At 38.1% G+C, this 18616-nt stretch overlaps 1 protein-coding gene across 10 annotated transcripts in view; it reads right to left on the bottom strand.

The window, feature by feature from the left end:
• Nucleotides 1–856: 856 nt before the first annotated feature.
• Nucleotides 857–18616, bottom strand: part of EYA1 (EYA transcriptional coactivator and phosphatase 1) — a 329500-nt gene continuing 311740 nt past the window's right edge. For all 10 annotated transcript variants that reach the window (XM_082674945.1, XM_082674946.1, XM_082674939.1 and 7 more), the window contains 2 exons: nt 15683–15783; nt 857–2789 (listed from right to left, as the gene is read on the bottom strand). In XM_082674945.1, coding sequence (XP_082531071.1) covers nt 2709–2789; nt 15683–15783 — 182 coding nt within the window. In that variant the 3' untranslated portion in view covers nt 857–2708. The remainder of the gene's footprint in view (nt 2790–15682; nt 15784–18616) is intronic.

Here is an 18616-nt window from a genome sequence, read left to right as displayed (position 1 = left end):
GTTAGAAGTGGCGCTTTAGAAAATCCATCTTTTGAGGGTATGCTCTCCATTTTGCCTGTTTTCCATACTTTCTTCACCTGAGACCTAAAAGTCCCTCTGCTACCCACCCCTGCCTCTCTTTACAGACATTCCCCAAACTTTTCATTCTCGGGTGTCTGAGCATGCGCACACACTTCACTAGTGCGTGCATGTGAAAAACGAACATCCTGGGCCTGATAAATGAGTCAGACCACTGCGTGTTTGATGGTCACATGTTTGTATGTATGAATGCTGTGTTTCTAAGATGAAATCCCAGGAGGAAGCAAGTTGTGCTGTTTTATAGCTCTTTGTCGATTAATCTGGCCAAATCTTAGTGGTGTATGTTGTGGGCGTTCTTTATAGATGAAGCTCATTTCTGTTGCTGTCCCTTGGGTATTTAAGTGGCTAAATCTATGCTCTGGCATCCAAGACACTTGATGCTGAATTCTGTTCTATAGCATATTTGATGCTGAATTCTCTTCTATAGCATATAAGTCTGAGCGGAGGTCTAGTTTATATAGTTTCGCAGGAAGTAAAGAGCTTTCCCATTCATCTGTTCTTAACAGTGATCAAAGAAACAGCTGTAATTTTTCTAGCTTAGCCCTCTCAAGGACTGATAAAGCCATTCCTACAGTTGCTCTGTACAACTTCCTTTTGTTGGACTATGAGCTTTCTAATGCAACCAAGAGCCTGCTATTTCTTAGAACCAAGAGATGAAGAAAATACCGACAAGTCAAGGAGCTTACAGTACTTCACAAATCAGTTTTATTAACTTAAACACAAATTGAATGAAGAAAAATTCTGTACACAGTTGTGGACACAACACAACACACCTTTATACAGTAAGGGTAAGATAAACTTTGTCTTTTCAGTCTGCAGAGTACAAAAATGTAAAATGGAAAGGCTGAAAAATTGTCGACTTCTGTTTGCTTCAAGCAAAAGAGGAAAAACAAACTGAATTCAATGATTAAACGATTTTGAGAAATTCACAACTGACTAATTCTAGCAGCAACATGAAACTTCAGAAAAGGATAGAGTAGCTCTTTAGCTACTTTGGGTCAAAGCTGGTGTTATTTTTTTCCCCCAATATACTATTAAAGAAAATTCATCCAAAAAGTAATTTCATGACAATGGAAGGCTTTAGATGAGAGAAACTAGTGTCTAGATAAACTGATGGCTCACTTTTGGAGAAACTTTATTAGGGTATTGCAAAGGTGACAAATTTTATTTCCCAGGTTTACGCTTGTCATATAATACAGAATGGGGGTGAAGAGTAGCATTATTTTCTTGGTGATGATGACCGGGCTGTGTCCCCTGCTGGCAATGAACTTTCCTGGGAGGCTGGGGTGGGAGGTGAGTGTGAAAACAGAAGGAACATGAATGTAGGAAGTAATACAAAGTTTTGCTGATTTCCAGATATGTGGTAATGTCCTTCCTTAAACGACAAAATAGCATCTGAGCACATGAAAACTTTGCTAGTGTCCAATTCATGAACCATTTCATTAATAAAATAGATCCATCATCTACATTCTTTCTGTGGGACGGAGCGTTTGAATCATCTTTTTCCAAGTAGTTACATATACTACATTAGTGTTGAAAATGAAAAAGTGAGGTTTTAAGAGGGCTTTTTTCCCCAAAATTATTTAAGACAGACACTGCCGTGTTCTTTTACCAAGGCCCTCCTAACAAACAGCATAAAAAAAGAACTGATGGGAAAAAACATTGGAAAACAAAATCTTATTGACACTTGACATCCATGCTTTTGGTCTTGACAACATGATCTTAAAAAAAAAAAATCCATTATCTACATATTTATACCCAGTACTTCGAGAAGGCACTGCACGTCTGTGCATATCCTGCCTCATACTTCACTATCAAGGCATTGCTACCTTTCAATATCATTTTCCTAAACAATATGTAAAAGAATCATCCATTATTACAAATTTACACCCAAAATTCTTTCTGTACATGATTGTCTCAGTGATGTACATATTATACGTTTAAATTAGACATATTTTAAACTACTTTGCAATGTGCTAAAATTCAAAGTACTTGCTGTGTCATGAGGCCAGAGCCTTCAGTCGCTTCTCATCATGCTACTGTCTCTTCAGTTATTTGATGTCAAAAAAGTCTGTTCGCATGAATTGTAGGGTTCCTGAATTATACCTCGATAAAGCTGGTTTTTTTTTTTTTTTAAGAAGTCTGTTCATAAATAAGTAGAGATGTACAGATGACCCTGGGTATGAGACACCAAAAAAGTAAACCTTTACAAGAAAATCCCCCCCACTGGTAATCAGGAAACCCATTTCAGTCTTTGTTGTGCAATCAAGTTTGCTGTATTGGAGAAGCTGTTTAGGTCACACTGAAGATGCTAAAAACGTAAAGCGTCTGCGGGTCCTTTCTTCACAGGTTCGAACCATGTAGTTAATGTGGCCAAGACACGTTACACTGTGCTAGAACATTCTCATGGCTTATTTGCATTGGATTCACAGTACTAGAGTCAACAGCTGTTCTGAAGAAAGGGATGTGGTCCTTCATTTACCACAAGGGCAGAGGCGAGGACCCACAGCAGCTGGGCATCAAAATGTTGAAATCGCTAGTTTGGAGTCCGGCGCCGACTCGGGACTCAGCCTGCTGGATGTGTCCCTGGTCACAGGGCGGTTGTGTGGTTTCAAAGTGCTAGGGGGCCGTTACAGGTACTCCAGTTCCAAGGCATGATGTAGGGCCATGAGGTCCGAGTGACTGGAGACCCTCCAGAAGGGCATGGCGTGCTGCAAAGGGGCAGACAACGTGGTGAAGACAGAGAACACTCCCAGCACAGGCCCTAAAAGGCTGCTTTGGCACTCCACCATGCTGCCCACACCCCCTTATTCAGTACCGTGAAAAGTGCCAGTTAAGATCTCAACATCACATCTGTTTAAAACACAAATTCAAACTTAATCCTCCCCTAAGAATACTGGACTGCGTTTTAAAATGTAATTCAGGAGTCTGTTTCTTTTAAGAAGGTGCTGGGTATTTCTTAAGCAGACCTACACTGCGACTTGCATGCCGATTTCAAATAAAATCCAGTAGCTATGAACAAAACCTTGTCAAACATTTGCCTTTCAAAATCTGGATCCAGTGCATTTTTCATGCTGCAAGTTTAAGCGGTTTTCCTTAGCTGGTAGTATTTTACATTTTGCAAAACTTAATTTTACTCCTGTAAGAAGCGACTTTTTTTTCGTTTTTTGCATTGACCCTGAAACAGGTTTACCATATGGGAAATTTTAAATGAACATCTAAGGTAGTTTTTTGTTTTTCTTGGTGGTAGTTTAAAACATCTAGAAATCTAAATGATGGGAATGTTTGTGAAACACCTGAATTAACCAGAGACAAGAAAAGCAGCACACACACACACAAAAGAGGTTACATCGTCCATGAGGGATAAAAACATGATTATAAACTTTACGGCTCAAAAAGCACTATACTAAGTATTTATGTATCAGCAAAATCTTTTTCTTGGTAAGAGAAAGATAATCATCACGCTTCAGAGAACACAATTCTATTAAGTCCACAGAAAACATTGTGGGGTTTTTCTATGCAAAAAATAATGTGAAGGCCTGAGTATAATTTGCAATTATAGGTCTAGGGAATTTTTAAACAATTCACACTATTAGGAGAAGATGGCATGAAAGCAAACAGAATTTAGAACTGAGGAGTTTTTTGGGGGGACTATCTGTAAGTGACAGTAGGAGCTGCTAGCTATTTTGGTGCAGATCACATAGCTGTTATTCTGGGGATGCAAACTATTGTTACTTATTAACAAGTAATCTGCTAAAAACATATACCACAGTCCAATATTATATGTAGACCTTTCTGGATTCTATACTATTTTGGAGTATCTCTATTTTTGTTATCCTTCAATAACTGTCCAGAACCAAGTACTAGAGATTTCTTTTTAAAAATTTATGAAAAAAAAAATTTATGATGTTCCACTTGGCAATTTTAGATCATAAAAGTAGACTGTACTATTTTGCATTCACTCATTAGTGATTTTTCGCATTCACAGGCATGGTGTAGAAGACATCCCCAGCCCACCCTCTCACAGTCTGTGGGTGAGTAGCAGAAATGAACAACATAACTGATTCACTTTGTTATAAAGCAGAAACTAACACACCATTGTAAAGCAATTATACTCTAATAAAGATGTAAAAAAAAAGTTACAGTAAAAATACAAAAAAAAAAGAAATGAACAACAATCATGAATGTTCACCTAAAAGGAATAGGCGGGGGTAATTCCCTTTGCCTGGGGAACTGGGAGAGACACTGGTAAGAGGAGGTCATAGTTGAGCTAGTTATGAAAGGCTGATCATTCAGGAGAGCACTGTAATGTCTCTGTGCGTGTGAAGGGGGCTGGGGCAGAGGACAAAGGAGAAGTTCATTGTTAGGATACTGGCTGTGAGAGAGAAAGACATGGCTGTGACATTACCGGCTGTAGGAGCCAAGTGGTGCAGGACCTGGTTAGCCCTGTTAAAGAGTTTATTAATAATAATGATAGTTATGATTAACATTTAATAGTGATAGTTATGATTAACACTTAATAGTGACTAATTCTAAGAAGACTGAGTCTAGTGGAGAGAACAGGGGAGTCAAACATGTTAACAAGTAATTAGAACTAATATTGCAAAATAACATTTTCCCTAACTAAGCACATACTGATGTGAAGCTTTTATGGACCGACAAGAGCTTCCCAGGGCAACTGGGTGCAAAGTAAACAAGTTTTTTCCCTGAATCAATGTTTAGCGTGGAACAAGTATTTCTTATATGAAGACAGAGAGATATGGTGGCAAAAGAGGAAAAGAAAAGCAGGTTCTAGAATGAGGAGACCTGGGTTATACTCTCAACTCTGACTTTTGTCATGATTCGTCATGATTCAAAGTCATGTTACTAATCTCCCTGGAGCCCCAGTTTGTTTATTTGCAAAATAAGGGTTTAGGGGAAATGACTCAGGGTTGCTTCTCGGTTTAATAAAGTCTATAAACTTTTTCATTAAAATATTCTATTACTTGTACAGCTCTGTAGCTACAGCAGATTTGTAAAGTAATATACATACATATGATCCTACTGCCAAGAACCAGCAGGCAAGACATATCTGCTGAAACTATTTCATTACAATGTAAGGCAGTGTGGGACTAAGAATCAAACTGACCTTGCCAGAGAAATGAGGTAAGAAAAATAAATAAAAGCATCAGAATTGGAAAGGGAGAAGTAAAACTATTTGCAGATGACATGATTTTATATATAGAAAATCCTAAAGACTCCAAGAAAAGAACTGTTAGATCTAATCAATGAATTCAGTAAAGTTTCAGGATACAAAAATCAGCATTTTATACACTAAGAACAAATGATCTGATAATAAAGTGATTCCATTTACAATAAAGCATCAAAAACAATAAAATACTTAAAAAGTGAAGGATTTCTACACTGAAAATTATAAGACATGGATGAAAGAAATTGAAGAAGACACAAATAATAAATGGAAAGGTATCTCATGTTCATGGATTAGAAGAATTAATATTGTTAAAATGCCATCTACAGATTCAATGTGATCTCTATCAAAATTCCAATGGTGTTCTTTTACAGAAGTAGAAAAAACAATCCTAAAATGTATACAGAACTAAAAGACCCCAAATAGCCAAAGCAATCCTGAGAAAGAACAAAGTGGGAGGCAACACACTTCCTGATTTCAAGCTATATTATAAATGTATGGTAATCAAAACAGTATGGTACGGGCATGAAAACAGACACATGGAAAATGGAACAGAATCAAGAGCCCAGAAATAAACCCATGTATATATGCTAAACTAATATTTTACAAGGGAGCCAAGAATACTCACTGGAGAAAAGACAGTCTCTTCAATAAATGTTGCTGGGAATACTGGCTATTCACATGTATAAGAATGCAACGATTAACTTGAAAAGGACTAAAGACTTAAATGTAAGACCAGAAACCATAAAAACTCCTATATGAAAACACCGAAAAAAATGTTTGGCTCCTTGACATCAGCCTTGGCAATTATTTTTTGGATGTGACACCTAAAGCAAAAGCAACAAAATAAAAAATAAACATGTGGACTATATCAAACTAAAAAGCTTTTGCACAGCAAAAGAAACATTTGACAAAATGAAAAAAACAACCTATGGAGTGAGAAAAAAATGTTTGTAAGCCATATATCTGATGAGGGGTTAATATCATACAACTCAATAGCAAAACAAAAATAATCCAATTTAAAAATTGGGCAGAGGACCTGAATAGACATTTTTGTAAAGAAGATATACAAATGGCCAACAGGTACATGAAGAGGTGCTCACCATCACTTCTCAGGGAAGTGCAAATCAAAACCACAATGAGATACCAGCTCACGCCTGTTAGAATGGCCTTCATCAAAAAGTTAAGAGGGGCTTCCCTGGTGGTGCAGTGGTTGAGAGTCCGCCTGCCGATGCAGGGGACACGGGTTCGTGCCCCGGTCTGGGAAGATCCCGTGAGCCATGGCCGCTGAGCCTGCACGTCCAGAGCCTTGCTCCGCAACGGGAGAGGCCACAACAGTGAGAGGCCCGCGTACCGCAAAAAAAAAAAAAAAGAGGTAACAAATGCTGATGAGGATGTAGAGAAAAGGGAACCCTTACGCACTGTTGGTCAGAATGTAAATTGGTACAACCACTATGGAAAAGTGTATGGCGGTTCCTCAAAAAATTGAAAACAGAACTACCCCATGATTAGACAGTCCCACTTCTGGGTATATACATGCCCAAAGGAAATGAAAACACTATGTTAAAGAGATATCTGCACCCTCATGTTCATGGCAGCACTATTTACAATAGCCAAGACGTGGAAGCACCCAAGGTGTCCACTGACAGTTGAATGGATAAAGGCATTGTGATATATACATGATTGAATATTATTCAGCCATAAAAAAGAAGGAAATCCTGCCATTTGGGACAACATGGACAGACACTGAGGGCATTATGCTAAGTGAAATAAGTCACACAAAGACAAATATTGTATGATCTCACTTATGTGTGGAAGCTAAAAAAAACAAAAAAAAAACGGAAGTCATGGAAAAGGAGATTAGATTTGTGGTTACCAGAGGCAAAGGGTGGGGGAGGGGAAATTGGATGAAGGTGGCCAAAAGATACACATTTCCAGTTATAAGATAAAAAAGTACTGGGGCTGTAACATACAACATGATGACTGTAGTTAACACTGCTGTATGACATATGTGAAAGCTAAGAGTAGTAGATCCTAAGAGTTCTCATCACAAGAAAAAAATTTTTTTTGTATCTATAGGAGATGATGGATGTCAACAAAACTTATTGTGGTAATTATTTCACAGTATATGTAAGTCAAGTCATTAGGCTGTACACCTTAAACTTATACAGTGCTGAATGCCAATTATATCTCAAGAAAACAGAGAATCAAAATGATAAATTCAGAGAGAACTCAGCTGTAAGCTGGAGAGGGTAAATTGGGCCTGTATTGAATTTGTGAAATGGGCAAATTTGGTTAGGTAGATGGAGAGGGATGGGACTCCCAGTCAGGAGATGGTATGTGACAAAGGTGGGATGCACAGAGTACTTAGTGTGGAGGAGATGGGGCTGGAATGGTGTGTTCATAACAAACACTAATAAGAAAGGAGATATTTTTTCCAGGTAGAAGTATGTTATGCAATTTAATGAGGCACTAAAGGAAGGATGGATTGGAGGTGTGGCTGGCTGGTAGCAGAGAAACTAGGCAAAGGAACAGTGGAAATGGAGTGGGTGCAATGGATGGGAGACACACTGTAAAGACAGAGTTCTTGCTAATGGGGGATGGGTTGGAGGTAGAGAACACCAAAGCAAATCTGAGTGGGCGAACTGGTTTGGGACAGTAGAATTCATCTGCTGATATGCAGGTGGATGAAATGGGATACCTACATGGAGAGAGTCCATCCGGTAACTAGAGCCAGGGGACTAAAACACAGCTAAACCACAAATCTTAACAACAGTGATAGCCTAAACTGATGTGTATATGATTAGTTTATCAAGATTAGCATATATTGAGAGAAATGGGCACCAAGACCTAAATCTTGGGAAGTAGCACACGTTTTGGGATCATTAGAACCAAAATATTCCCTAATGATAAAATAAGGACACATCCTTTGTTCCTCTTGCCCACATGTGCAGCTTTCCAAATCCCCTTCTGCCAACTTTCCTCCTTGTCTGGTATTTTGCATTTATCCCTTCTGGGTATACATAAGATCAGTAATATAAAAAGCTGGGTGTGTGGACACATGTAATTTGAATATTGCTGAATTATTAAAAATGTATTAAGAAAATGTTTCAAAACCATAAAAGCACATAACCTGTGCCCCAGGTATTGCACTTCTAGGAATTTATCCCACAGATATACTTGCCCACGCATGAACCACGTAAAGACCAGTCACTGCAGAACTGTTTACAATAATAAACACTGGCAACCACTGAAATGTTAAGCCCCAGGGGACTCGTTAAACTACAACATATCAAGGTAATGGAATTGTGATGCGGCCATTTATAAGAATTAGAGATGCAGAGCTCCATGTACTAATATGGAATAACTACCAGGATATATATTAAGTGAAAAAAGCAGGCACGGAAAAAAAAGTGTATAGTTACCATTTGTATAAAAAATAAAGAACAGATCTGTGCTTTCCTATGCATATATTATCTCTAGAAAATTTGCATATGGAGGTACAAATACTTCTCAAATTGTAAATAAAGAGATATTCTGAGAACTCATGAAGCTTACTGCACAGTTTTGCTCTTTGACTATTTGTATATCTGTGTCCCCTCTGGACAGGAGTGAGCTCTTTAAGAATAAAGATGAAATCCAATTTAAGACCTGGCATACAGTATGTGCTCATTAAGTTAAATGAATGTAATGGCTTTAGAGTAATAAAATTCTGTACTCAGTAATCCCTATGTCTCACTGAAATAAAACTAAAAGCAAAAACTTGCATTAAAAATGTTCTTTTAGAAAAAGAAGTTCTTATTTTTCTCCTAAATAAACTCACAATCAAGCATTATTAAGCAGATTCTCAGCTTCATCTTGGTTTTCAGCAAGTTTTGGAATGCACATTGAAAATGGACATTTTTTGATGAAGCGTTTGTCATTATGCAGAATAATGGTGCTTGCCATCCCCCCTTCCCTCCATGTTATTCACAAGAGATTCATTTTAAGTAATTCTCTAAAAAGTAAATAAAGTCAGAGTTATAAAACAAGGCTGTTTTTACTCTAGAAACCAAAACTGCTGTCAGTGTGCAGAAGACTATTATTTACATTTTGATTTTTTTTTAAATCATACATAGGCCTAATTATTTTCACTTGAGGAATGTTGTATTAGGGAAACAAAAAATTTTATGGTAAAAAAATAAGCATGGCAGATTTTGACAACAAAGACATATATCAAAGAAAGATATCCACCAGTAGTGAGATGGCTTCTCTGAATGGTCTTTCTAGGAACAAAGAGGTGCTCAGAGAAAACTCTTACAAGAGATCTTTTTAGAATTTGTCCATTTCTTCTAGGGTGAAAAGGGGAAAGCATTTCCTCTAAGATCAGGAACAAGACAAGGATGTCTAGTCTCACCACTATTATTCAACACAGTCTTGGAAGTCCTAGCCACAGCAATCACAGAAGAAAAAGAAATAAAAGGAATCCAAATTGGAAAAGAAGAAGTAAAACTGTCACTGTTTGCAGATGACATGATACTATACATAGAAAACCCTAAAGATGCTACCAGAAAACTACTAGAGCTCATCAATGAATTTGGTAAAGTTGCAGGATACAAAATTAATACACAGAAATCTCTTGCATTCCTATACGCTAACAATGAAAGGTCAGAAAGAGAAACCAAGGCAACAATTCCATTTACCATCACATCAAAAAGAATAAAATACATAGGAATAAACCGACATAAGGAGGCAAAAGACCTGTACTCAGACAACTGTAAGATACTGATGAAAGCAATCAAAGATGACACCAACAGATGGAGAGATATACCATGTTCTTGGATTGGAAAAATCAACATTGTGAAAATGACTATACTGCCCAAAGCAATCTACAGATTCAATGCAATCCCTATCAAATTACCAATGGTATTTTTCACAGAAATAGAACAACAATTTTTACAATTTCTATGGAAACACAAAAGACCCCGAATAGCCAAAGTAATGTTGAGAATGAAAAACGGAGCTGGAGGAATCAGGCTCCCTGACTTCAGACTATACTACAAAGCTACAGTAATCAAGACAGAATGGTACTGGCACAAAAACAGAAACATAGATCAATGGAACAAGATAGAAAGCCCAGAGATAAACCCACACACCTATGGTCCCCTAATCTATGACAAAGGAGGCAAGAATATACAATGGAGCAGACAGTCTCTTCAATAAGTGGTGCTGGGAAAACTGGACAGCTACATGTAAAAGAACGAAGTTAGAACAATCCCTAACACCATACACAAAAATAAACTCAGAATGGATTAAAGACCTAAATATAAGACTGGACACTATAAAACTCTTAGAGGAAAACGTAGGCAGAACACTCCTGGACATAAATAGCAGCAAGATCTTTTCTGACCCACCTCCTAGAGAAACGGAAATAAAAATAAACAAATGGGACCTAATTAAACTTAGAAGCTTTTGCACAGCAAAGGAAACCATAAACAAGACGAAAACACAACCCTCAGAATGGGAGAAAATATTTGCAAACAAAGCAACTGACAGGGCATTAATCTCTAAAATATACAAATAGCTCATGCAGCTCAATATCAAAAAAACAACCCAATTAAAAAATGGGCAGAAGACTTAAATAGACATTTCTCCAAAGATGACATACAAATGGCCAACTAACATGAAAAGATGCGCAACATCACTAATTATTAGAGAAATGCAAATCAAAACTACAATGAGGTATCACCTCACACCTGTGGGAATGGCCACCATCAAAAAAATCTAGAAACAATAAATGCTGGAGAGGGTGTGGACAAAAGGGAACCCTCTTGCACTGTTGGTGGGAATGTATACTGGTGCAGCCACTATGGAGAACAATATGGAGGTTCCTTAAAAAACTAAAAATAGAACTACCATATGATCCAGCAATCCCAGTTCTGGGAATATATCCAGAGAAAACTATAATTTGAAAAATATACATGCACCCCCAACGTTCACAGCAGCACTATTTACAATAGGCAGGACATGGAAGCAACCTAAATGTCCATTAATGGAGGAACAGAAAAAAATGTGGTACGTACAATGGAATATCAGCCATAAAAAAGAACAAAATAATGCCATTTGCAGCAACAATGGATGGACCTAGAGATTGTCACACTGAGTGAAGTAAGTCAAACAGAGAAAGACAAGTATCATATATCGCTTATATGTTGATTCTAGAAAAAGGGTACAAATGAACTTATCTACAAAACAGAAAACAAAGTTATGGTTATCAGGGGGTAAGTGGTGGGGGAGGGATAAATTGGAAGATTGGGATTGACATAAACACAGTACTATATATAAGATAGATAATAACTAAGTAAGGACCTACTGTATATAGCACAGGGAACTTCACTCGATATTATGTAATGGCCTATATGGGAAAAGAGTCTAAAAAAGAGTTGATATATGTAAAAAAGAGTTGATATATGTATATGTATAACAGACTCACTTTCTGTACACCTGAAACTAATACAACATTGTAAATCAACTATACTCCCATAAAAATTTTGAAAAAAGAGATCTTTTTAGAATAACATTGTTTTTTAAAAAAAACAAAGGTATTTCTAACCTTTTCTCTTTGAAGCGTTTTTTTTTTTAATGATATGGATTATAGAATTAGATAAAATTACTGATGAAACTCCTGGGACTGTATTGCTAAAGAGAACAAAGGTGACAGAGCAGACTTCAAGTGACCATAACAAAACAGGTAACTGGCAGAATACTTACTAGTTTTCATTTCCGGGCTTAAAAAAATAACTACCTCTAGCAAAAGAACATTATTTAGGGAGATGAAAGACATCTCTACAGGGAAGAGAGGAGACTGTTGTATTAGATTTTTAAAAGGACATAGGAAATGAAGAGAGGCAGCTAAATGGTTAAAATTGATTTGGAAGAAATGTAAAATGTTTTGATTTTGCAAAACATTTTAGTGCCCAAACTTGCAGAACTTCACTGGTTCACTGTTAGTTTTATTTAATCTGAAATGCTTGTGAACCAAATTATAAACTAGAATTCATGATTTATTTGTTAAATTTTAATCATGAGTGTAAAATTGGGAGAAAGAGAACACAACATAGTTCTATCTACCTCCCAAAAGGAAAGAAACTGCACACTATATTCCAACAATTTAAAAAAAGCATTAAAATGTTTTTTTGTAAATCAAATCATATTTAAGATATGTAAGTAAAGTCTGTAATTTGAAGGAATTTTGTGCTGAATCTCACAGATATAATTGGCTTCAAATCCTAGTTTGGTGACTTTCTAGCTGTGTGAGCTTGGCCAAAGTATTTACCTTCCTGTGCCTCCGTTTCCTCATCTATAAAAGAGGTCTGAGGGCTCCTGCCTCACAGAATTGTTGTGAGGATTTAATGAGATAATGGATAGGAAGTGCCTAAAAGAGGTTCTGGGACATAATAAGGGCTTTATAACTGATAGTAAGGATAACCATCTCTTTATTTCTTTAGCTTGAATTTGAATTTTCATATAGAGTTTGCTAAATTGTAGTGTTCCCTTAAATTAAATATTTCCCTTAAAAATATTAAATATTCTCTATTTCTATGCAGAACCCCACACATTAAATATACTCATTATTTACTGTGAATTATTAGATCCTTGTCTTTTAACTCATGCACTAAGTACTGCTGTTTAAATACTAGTTAACCTAGAAAGCTTAGACAGACTATAAGAAAGGAATGGTCAATTTGTCCCTCAGGATGATAGATTTATGACATCTGAATCATAGGCACAATTATTAGGAATCTGACTATTTCTGAAAAATCTGTACACTTAACAAACACACATAAAGTTCTTACAACTCCTGGTTACAGTTTCATTAGAGTTCCCATGCTGGTAGCTCTCAAGGTGCAAAGAGTTCCTTTGTAACAGAGAGTACTGGACTGATTGCATACACTTATCCCAAGAAATCAGAACAGAAAGTTGAAGCTACAAGCATTCATTTACAGTCAAAAAATTTAAAGAGGATGTTCGTCGTAGGCAGCTGCCTAATTCTTTTTGGTATAGGTGTGTGTGTTTGTCCTGAATAGAAAGAATAACATGTCCAAAGACAAACAGTGGAAACAACTTTAACTGTTCTTCAAAGAGAGCAAATACTCAGTACTGTTACTACTTTCAATTCTAACATCAAATCACAAATTCCTTTACTTTTCCCATCTTGTGTTCACCCACACAAATATCTAAGAAACATACTTGTGTTCTTTGAATTTTAGGTCATCACTTTCATAAACATTCTTCTGTCTACCACAAGCTAGAAAGCCACATTTTGGCAACCTCCTCTTGAAATTAAAATATTTTGGTGAGTACTAGGTGGAGAAGGACCAGCTTGGAAGGCAGATTCACACACCTTGGCCCTGGGCCATACTGGCATGAAATGCTGCTCTTCAATTCTGTGATGCTCAGAGGTGCAAATCTATTCCATGTTCCCATAGCCACTAGGAGGTCCTGTCTAGAAATGGCAGGGGATTCCAGAGGCTTTCTCAGGAAAAAGATTTGAGTCTGGATGTTCACCAAATATTCTCTTTAACTCTCCAGGGTTGAGTTTTGGGTACTCTGTTTAGTCTGGGACAGATTTCTTTTTATGAAGACAGCCCAAAGGGCTAACAGATGTACCTAATGACAATGGTGGTTGGCCACTGGTGAAGCTGGAACGCAGAATTAGTGCTTAGATAGCAAATACCGCTTAGAATCAAGCTTTAAAAAAGTGTGTGTGGGTTTCTACCAGCACCGAACACACGTGGGGAGACTGTAATCATGGGCACATTGTGTATCTATGGGTGTAAGTGAAATCTATTATTTATAGCATTAGGGTCAGCTTCTATGCTTCTACTGGAATTCAGAGGCACTGAAGGTGAATTAAGTATTCTTGGACTCTATAAGGAGGCTGGCCACATGCCATGCTTAATGCTGCATCTATGGGCTGGTGCCATTTCTGGAGTATACTGGAATATTCCAGAAGAGCTTGCCTCCTTTATGGAAAAATGACTTCTATGAGTGAGTGTATGGGGAAGAGAAGGAAAAAATTATTCTATTGGTTAATCTCATAAAATAATTAATGCTCTTCAATTTAAGAAATATTAGTGCATGACTGTGCCAAGATTTAGGGAACTGTAAAAAAAAAAAAAATGAAGACAGAGTCTCAAACAGCAATCAAGCAAAATAAGATCCCTACATCTCAGGAGCTCACACTTCACTGCTGAAACAGGCACGTGCGCAAATAATTAATAATAAGAGCTGCCATTTGTTGCATACCTCATATGTATCAGGCTCTGTTTTATACCTGAACTAAATCTAATCCTTAAAATAGCCAATGAGCTAGGTGCTGCTGTAATCTCCATGTACAGTTACGGAAAGAGAATGGTAAAGTAACTTTTTCGAAGTCACAGAACTGGTAAAATGGTAGAGCTGTCATTCAAACCCAGGGTATCTGGCTCAAGAATCCAAGTTATTTACCAGAGCTTCTGCAATTAAAGTATAAGTGGTGCTACTATAACTGAGTTCGTATAAACAAAGGAAATAGAAAAGGTGGTATGTAAACTGGATTTTGAAAAATGAGTAAGACAGTGACAGTAGGGCACTGGGAAGAGGAGCATTCCAGGCACAACAGCAGCAGGAAGGAGGTGCTGGGCGTGGCCAAAGGAGAGTAAGAAGACCAACGTGCCTACGTTGTTTCTAGATTGTGAAGACCCTGAGTGCCAGGCTAAGGAATGTGGCTCCTTCCCCCTCTTTAAAATACAATGAAGGACATTCATGAGAAAGCTTTTGCTACGGGAAATGACAGAATCACACTTGCAGGGATGCAGAAGAATAACAAGAAATATCATGGGCAAACGGGGAGTCAAGGGACCTGCTCCTTTCCTCCTTTTTGAGCATCCCAAAAGAGGCAAGCATTGACCTCGTGATCAAAAGAAGGCACCGTACTCTAGGGCAGAAAATAGTTTTGCAAGCCAGCTCTGATTAGCTCCTAGAATCTTTCTGAACTGATGTCTGGAAGGCTCTTAGGCTGCATCCAGGCTCAGGTAACGGACGTCTAATCACCTGGCGATGTCTGCCATGGGTGCAGAAAGCGGCAAGAGCAGGCATGTGTGCTGTCTCTGTTCCGGATGATGGCTGCAGAACTAAGCCTCCTTTTCTGTTCCCCAAGTCTACATTCTGTGAAGACCAGCCATCCATGACCCCCGAGCTTGTGAATACCACTCTTCAAAAAGCTCGCTTCAATAATGACTTAATTCTACTCTGCCCTTGGTCAGCACTTACGGTTCAGAACACATTCATGATCTGTTTCAGAGAAATGGCATGTGTTGAAATGATCCAGTTCTGAAGATTCTGAGGAGTAAGAAAAATTAAAGGGCACAAGAGGCACCAAGGAGGAACACTCACCTTTTTCGCCCCTTGTTCCTCTTCCACACCGTCTCCTATGACAACATACACCACTTTTCTTCCAAACCTCTGAATTATCCTCTCAAAACAGCTTTCCTTTCCTAATGAACAAAAGTACATTGTGAAAAAATGTAAAGTTTGAGTAAGTGAGCACTCTAGGGCTTAAACTTTTTATATAAAATGCTTTTTCCATGCTTCTGATCCAAGTCTATCGTACTTGTGCAAACTAGGAAAAGAGTGCTTTTATATGCCATTTGGGGAGTATGTAGAACAGCACAATACAGCAAAAACTGTAAATGAACGACCCATGTGGTGTCCTGTCCCTTGGGAATGGACAATTTTAGTACTTTTTCTCCCCCAAGACTCATTTATTAAAAAGTAGAATCTAGATCTCAGTAGAGCATTTGGTGGAAAAAGTATTGTTTGGAAATAGTACTTTTCCCCCTACAAGCTGAGACTAAATGAAAGCATGCCATTCTGGCAAAATATTTTAACTTCACTTAAAAAATGTTTCATGATCTATCAAACTCTGAATACAGTATCTGATCGAAAGACTGTTGACAAGGATGAACAAAACCGAAGGATTGGTTTTGTTACGGCAAGAGAAATCCAACACTGGACTTAGTTTATCCCTTCATTTTCAGGTTGGGATGCTCTTTGAATGAAAGACACCCTCCCCCCACCCAGGCCTAATGCATTGACCTGAAATATTCTTGGAAAACTGTTTCTGAAATGAATGTCAGGTAATTTGGCGCCCTACAAGAGAGAGCGTGCTTACCTGGCCCAGACACCTAATGCTCAGTAAAGCGCTTTCCTAGAGGAAAAGTGGGATAAAGGTAACAGGATACCTGTACCTATCTATTATCTTTCCCATGTCAAGACTTAGTTTAGGCGCCTGTGGCAGCTACACTGTAAGCACGTCCCTGTAGTTAATGTGGCCATTGTTGCTTCTTGGAGCAGGAACTGGGGTTCCAAGTCCTGGGCTGCCAATAAGGTCATTTTAATGGACAATGGGACAGTTTATAGGTTTCAAATGTGAATGGCTGAACGGGGCCTGTACCTCTTTCAAATAAGGATCAGATATACACACGAACAAATTGCTTGTTTGCTTAAACAAATGTCTGCTTTATATTTGTATTTTGCACTAAAATCTCTAGTTTGCATCTGACAGAACGAAATAAGGCCAGCCTTCTTCAAAGGATGTCATTTCAATGCTTCTTCAGTTGCCCTCTAACCTGTGAAATATTAAATCACCTTGAGAAACAAATACAAAGGATGGTTTTCACTGCAAAAAATATGTAACCAAACAGTCAGATGTCATGAAACTTTCTTTCCCCGCTTAGAGGGAAATGTTTATGTGGCTTTGTAAAGTTTCCTTTTCATGGAAAAAAGGAAGGTAAACTCAATGTTATTTAAAAGTAAGTCCCCAACCTTTTTGGCACCAGGGATTGGTTTCATGGAAGACCATTTTTCCATGGACCGAGGGGGTGGGGGTGGGGGGTGGTCAGGGGCCGGGAGATGGGGATGGTTCAGGCAGCAACCCCAGCAATGCTTTGCTCCCCCTTCCACCGCTCAGCTCCTGCTGTGCGTGTGGGGTGGGGAACCCTGGCCTACAAGGAAAATTCCTGGGTGGTTTTCTGCATTGATCCCCAAATTAGATCTCATTTGATGGCAAAACTAGCAGCAACTTACAGGAGTTTCAATCCCTACTTTTTTTTATTAGAAATATCATGGAAAAGTGATTCTACCTATGGTTTTGAGATCGTTTCTACCACCGTACAGTTTTTAAATCAAATTTTTATTCTAGACTGAAAACAATTAAACAAGTCCAATATGGCAAACAAAATGCCCATTAAAAAATACTTTCTTGATTGTTATTGCAACTTCCTATTATCCTCGCATTTTCAAATTATTTGGGATTAAAGTTCAATGTGCATGACGTGTAATACGCTAATTGTTCTTTTCTTCTGGGAAGTTAAGTGCTATCCCTTCTGTATTATATGCTCATTTGGAATATGTTCTTTCTTTCATGTGCTGATAAACCTTTCCCTTGGATCCTTGTTTACAAAACACAATGATTCCTCTTTACTGATACAGATAGAATAAAGACCTGAGTTCGTGGAAACTGATTGCTATTTTATATGACAACATATAAAAATTCAAGTTCTACTGGGCTACTAGGAGTTCTATTTGGTGTACTCCTTTCGTTTTATAAGTATTTTCCAGTATTCTCTCCTTGGCCCTTCTCAGGAGGCATCAGTCATTCTCAAACTCCAACTATTTCCAACTTGACAGGGCTATCTGAATATCCCATAGGTTTTTCAAACTCACATTGGTAAGATCAAACCCTTATTATCTTTGCCATCAAACCTGATTTCCCCATCAGCTAACAGTGTCACTGCTGACCCAGTTGCCTAAAAGAAACCTCTGTGTCAGCCTTCTTCTGAATAAACAACCATTTATTCACCCATTTCATTCAACACTGATTGAGTACCTACCATGTGCTGGGCCCTGTAGCCACCATGATGAGTGAGATGGACAGACTCAGTTATCAAGGAGACTATGAACAAATAACTGAACAAGCAACTTTTTAGTGACAATTTAGTGAGTTCTTTGAAGGAGAAGTGCAAGCCAAATAGATAGGGGTTCTGTTTTGCACCTTTTTCTTTAGCCAGAAACAACCTTCTTTCCACCTACCAGGATACTCATCCTCCTTTCCTAGGACTCACATGACATTCGTCTCATTAGGGCAACATACGAGGCCACTTATAAGACCCAAGTCTACCTTTCCAGCATCAGCTTCCCATGGGCATTGCACATTAGTCACCCCGGACGACTCACAGGTCCCTCAGCAGGGAACACATTTTAATTCCTCTGTCACTTTGTTCTCACTAGCCATCTGCCTAGTAAACTCTTATTTACCCTTCTCTACCC

Source organism: Grampus griseus (genome assembly GCF_964374135.1).
Source record: "Grampus griseus genome assembly, chromosome: 17".
Classification (NCBI taxonomy): domain Eukaryota; kingdom Metazoa; phylum Chordata; class Mammalia; order Artiodactyla; family Delphinidae; genus Grampus; species Grampus griseus.
Note: the sequence above shows the minus strand (reverse complement) of the source record. Positions and strands in the feature narration are given on the sequence as shown.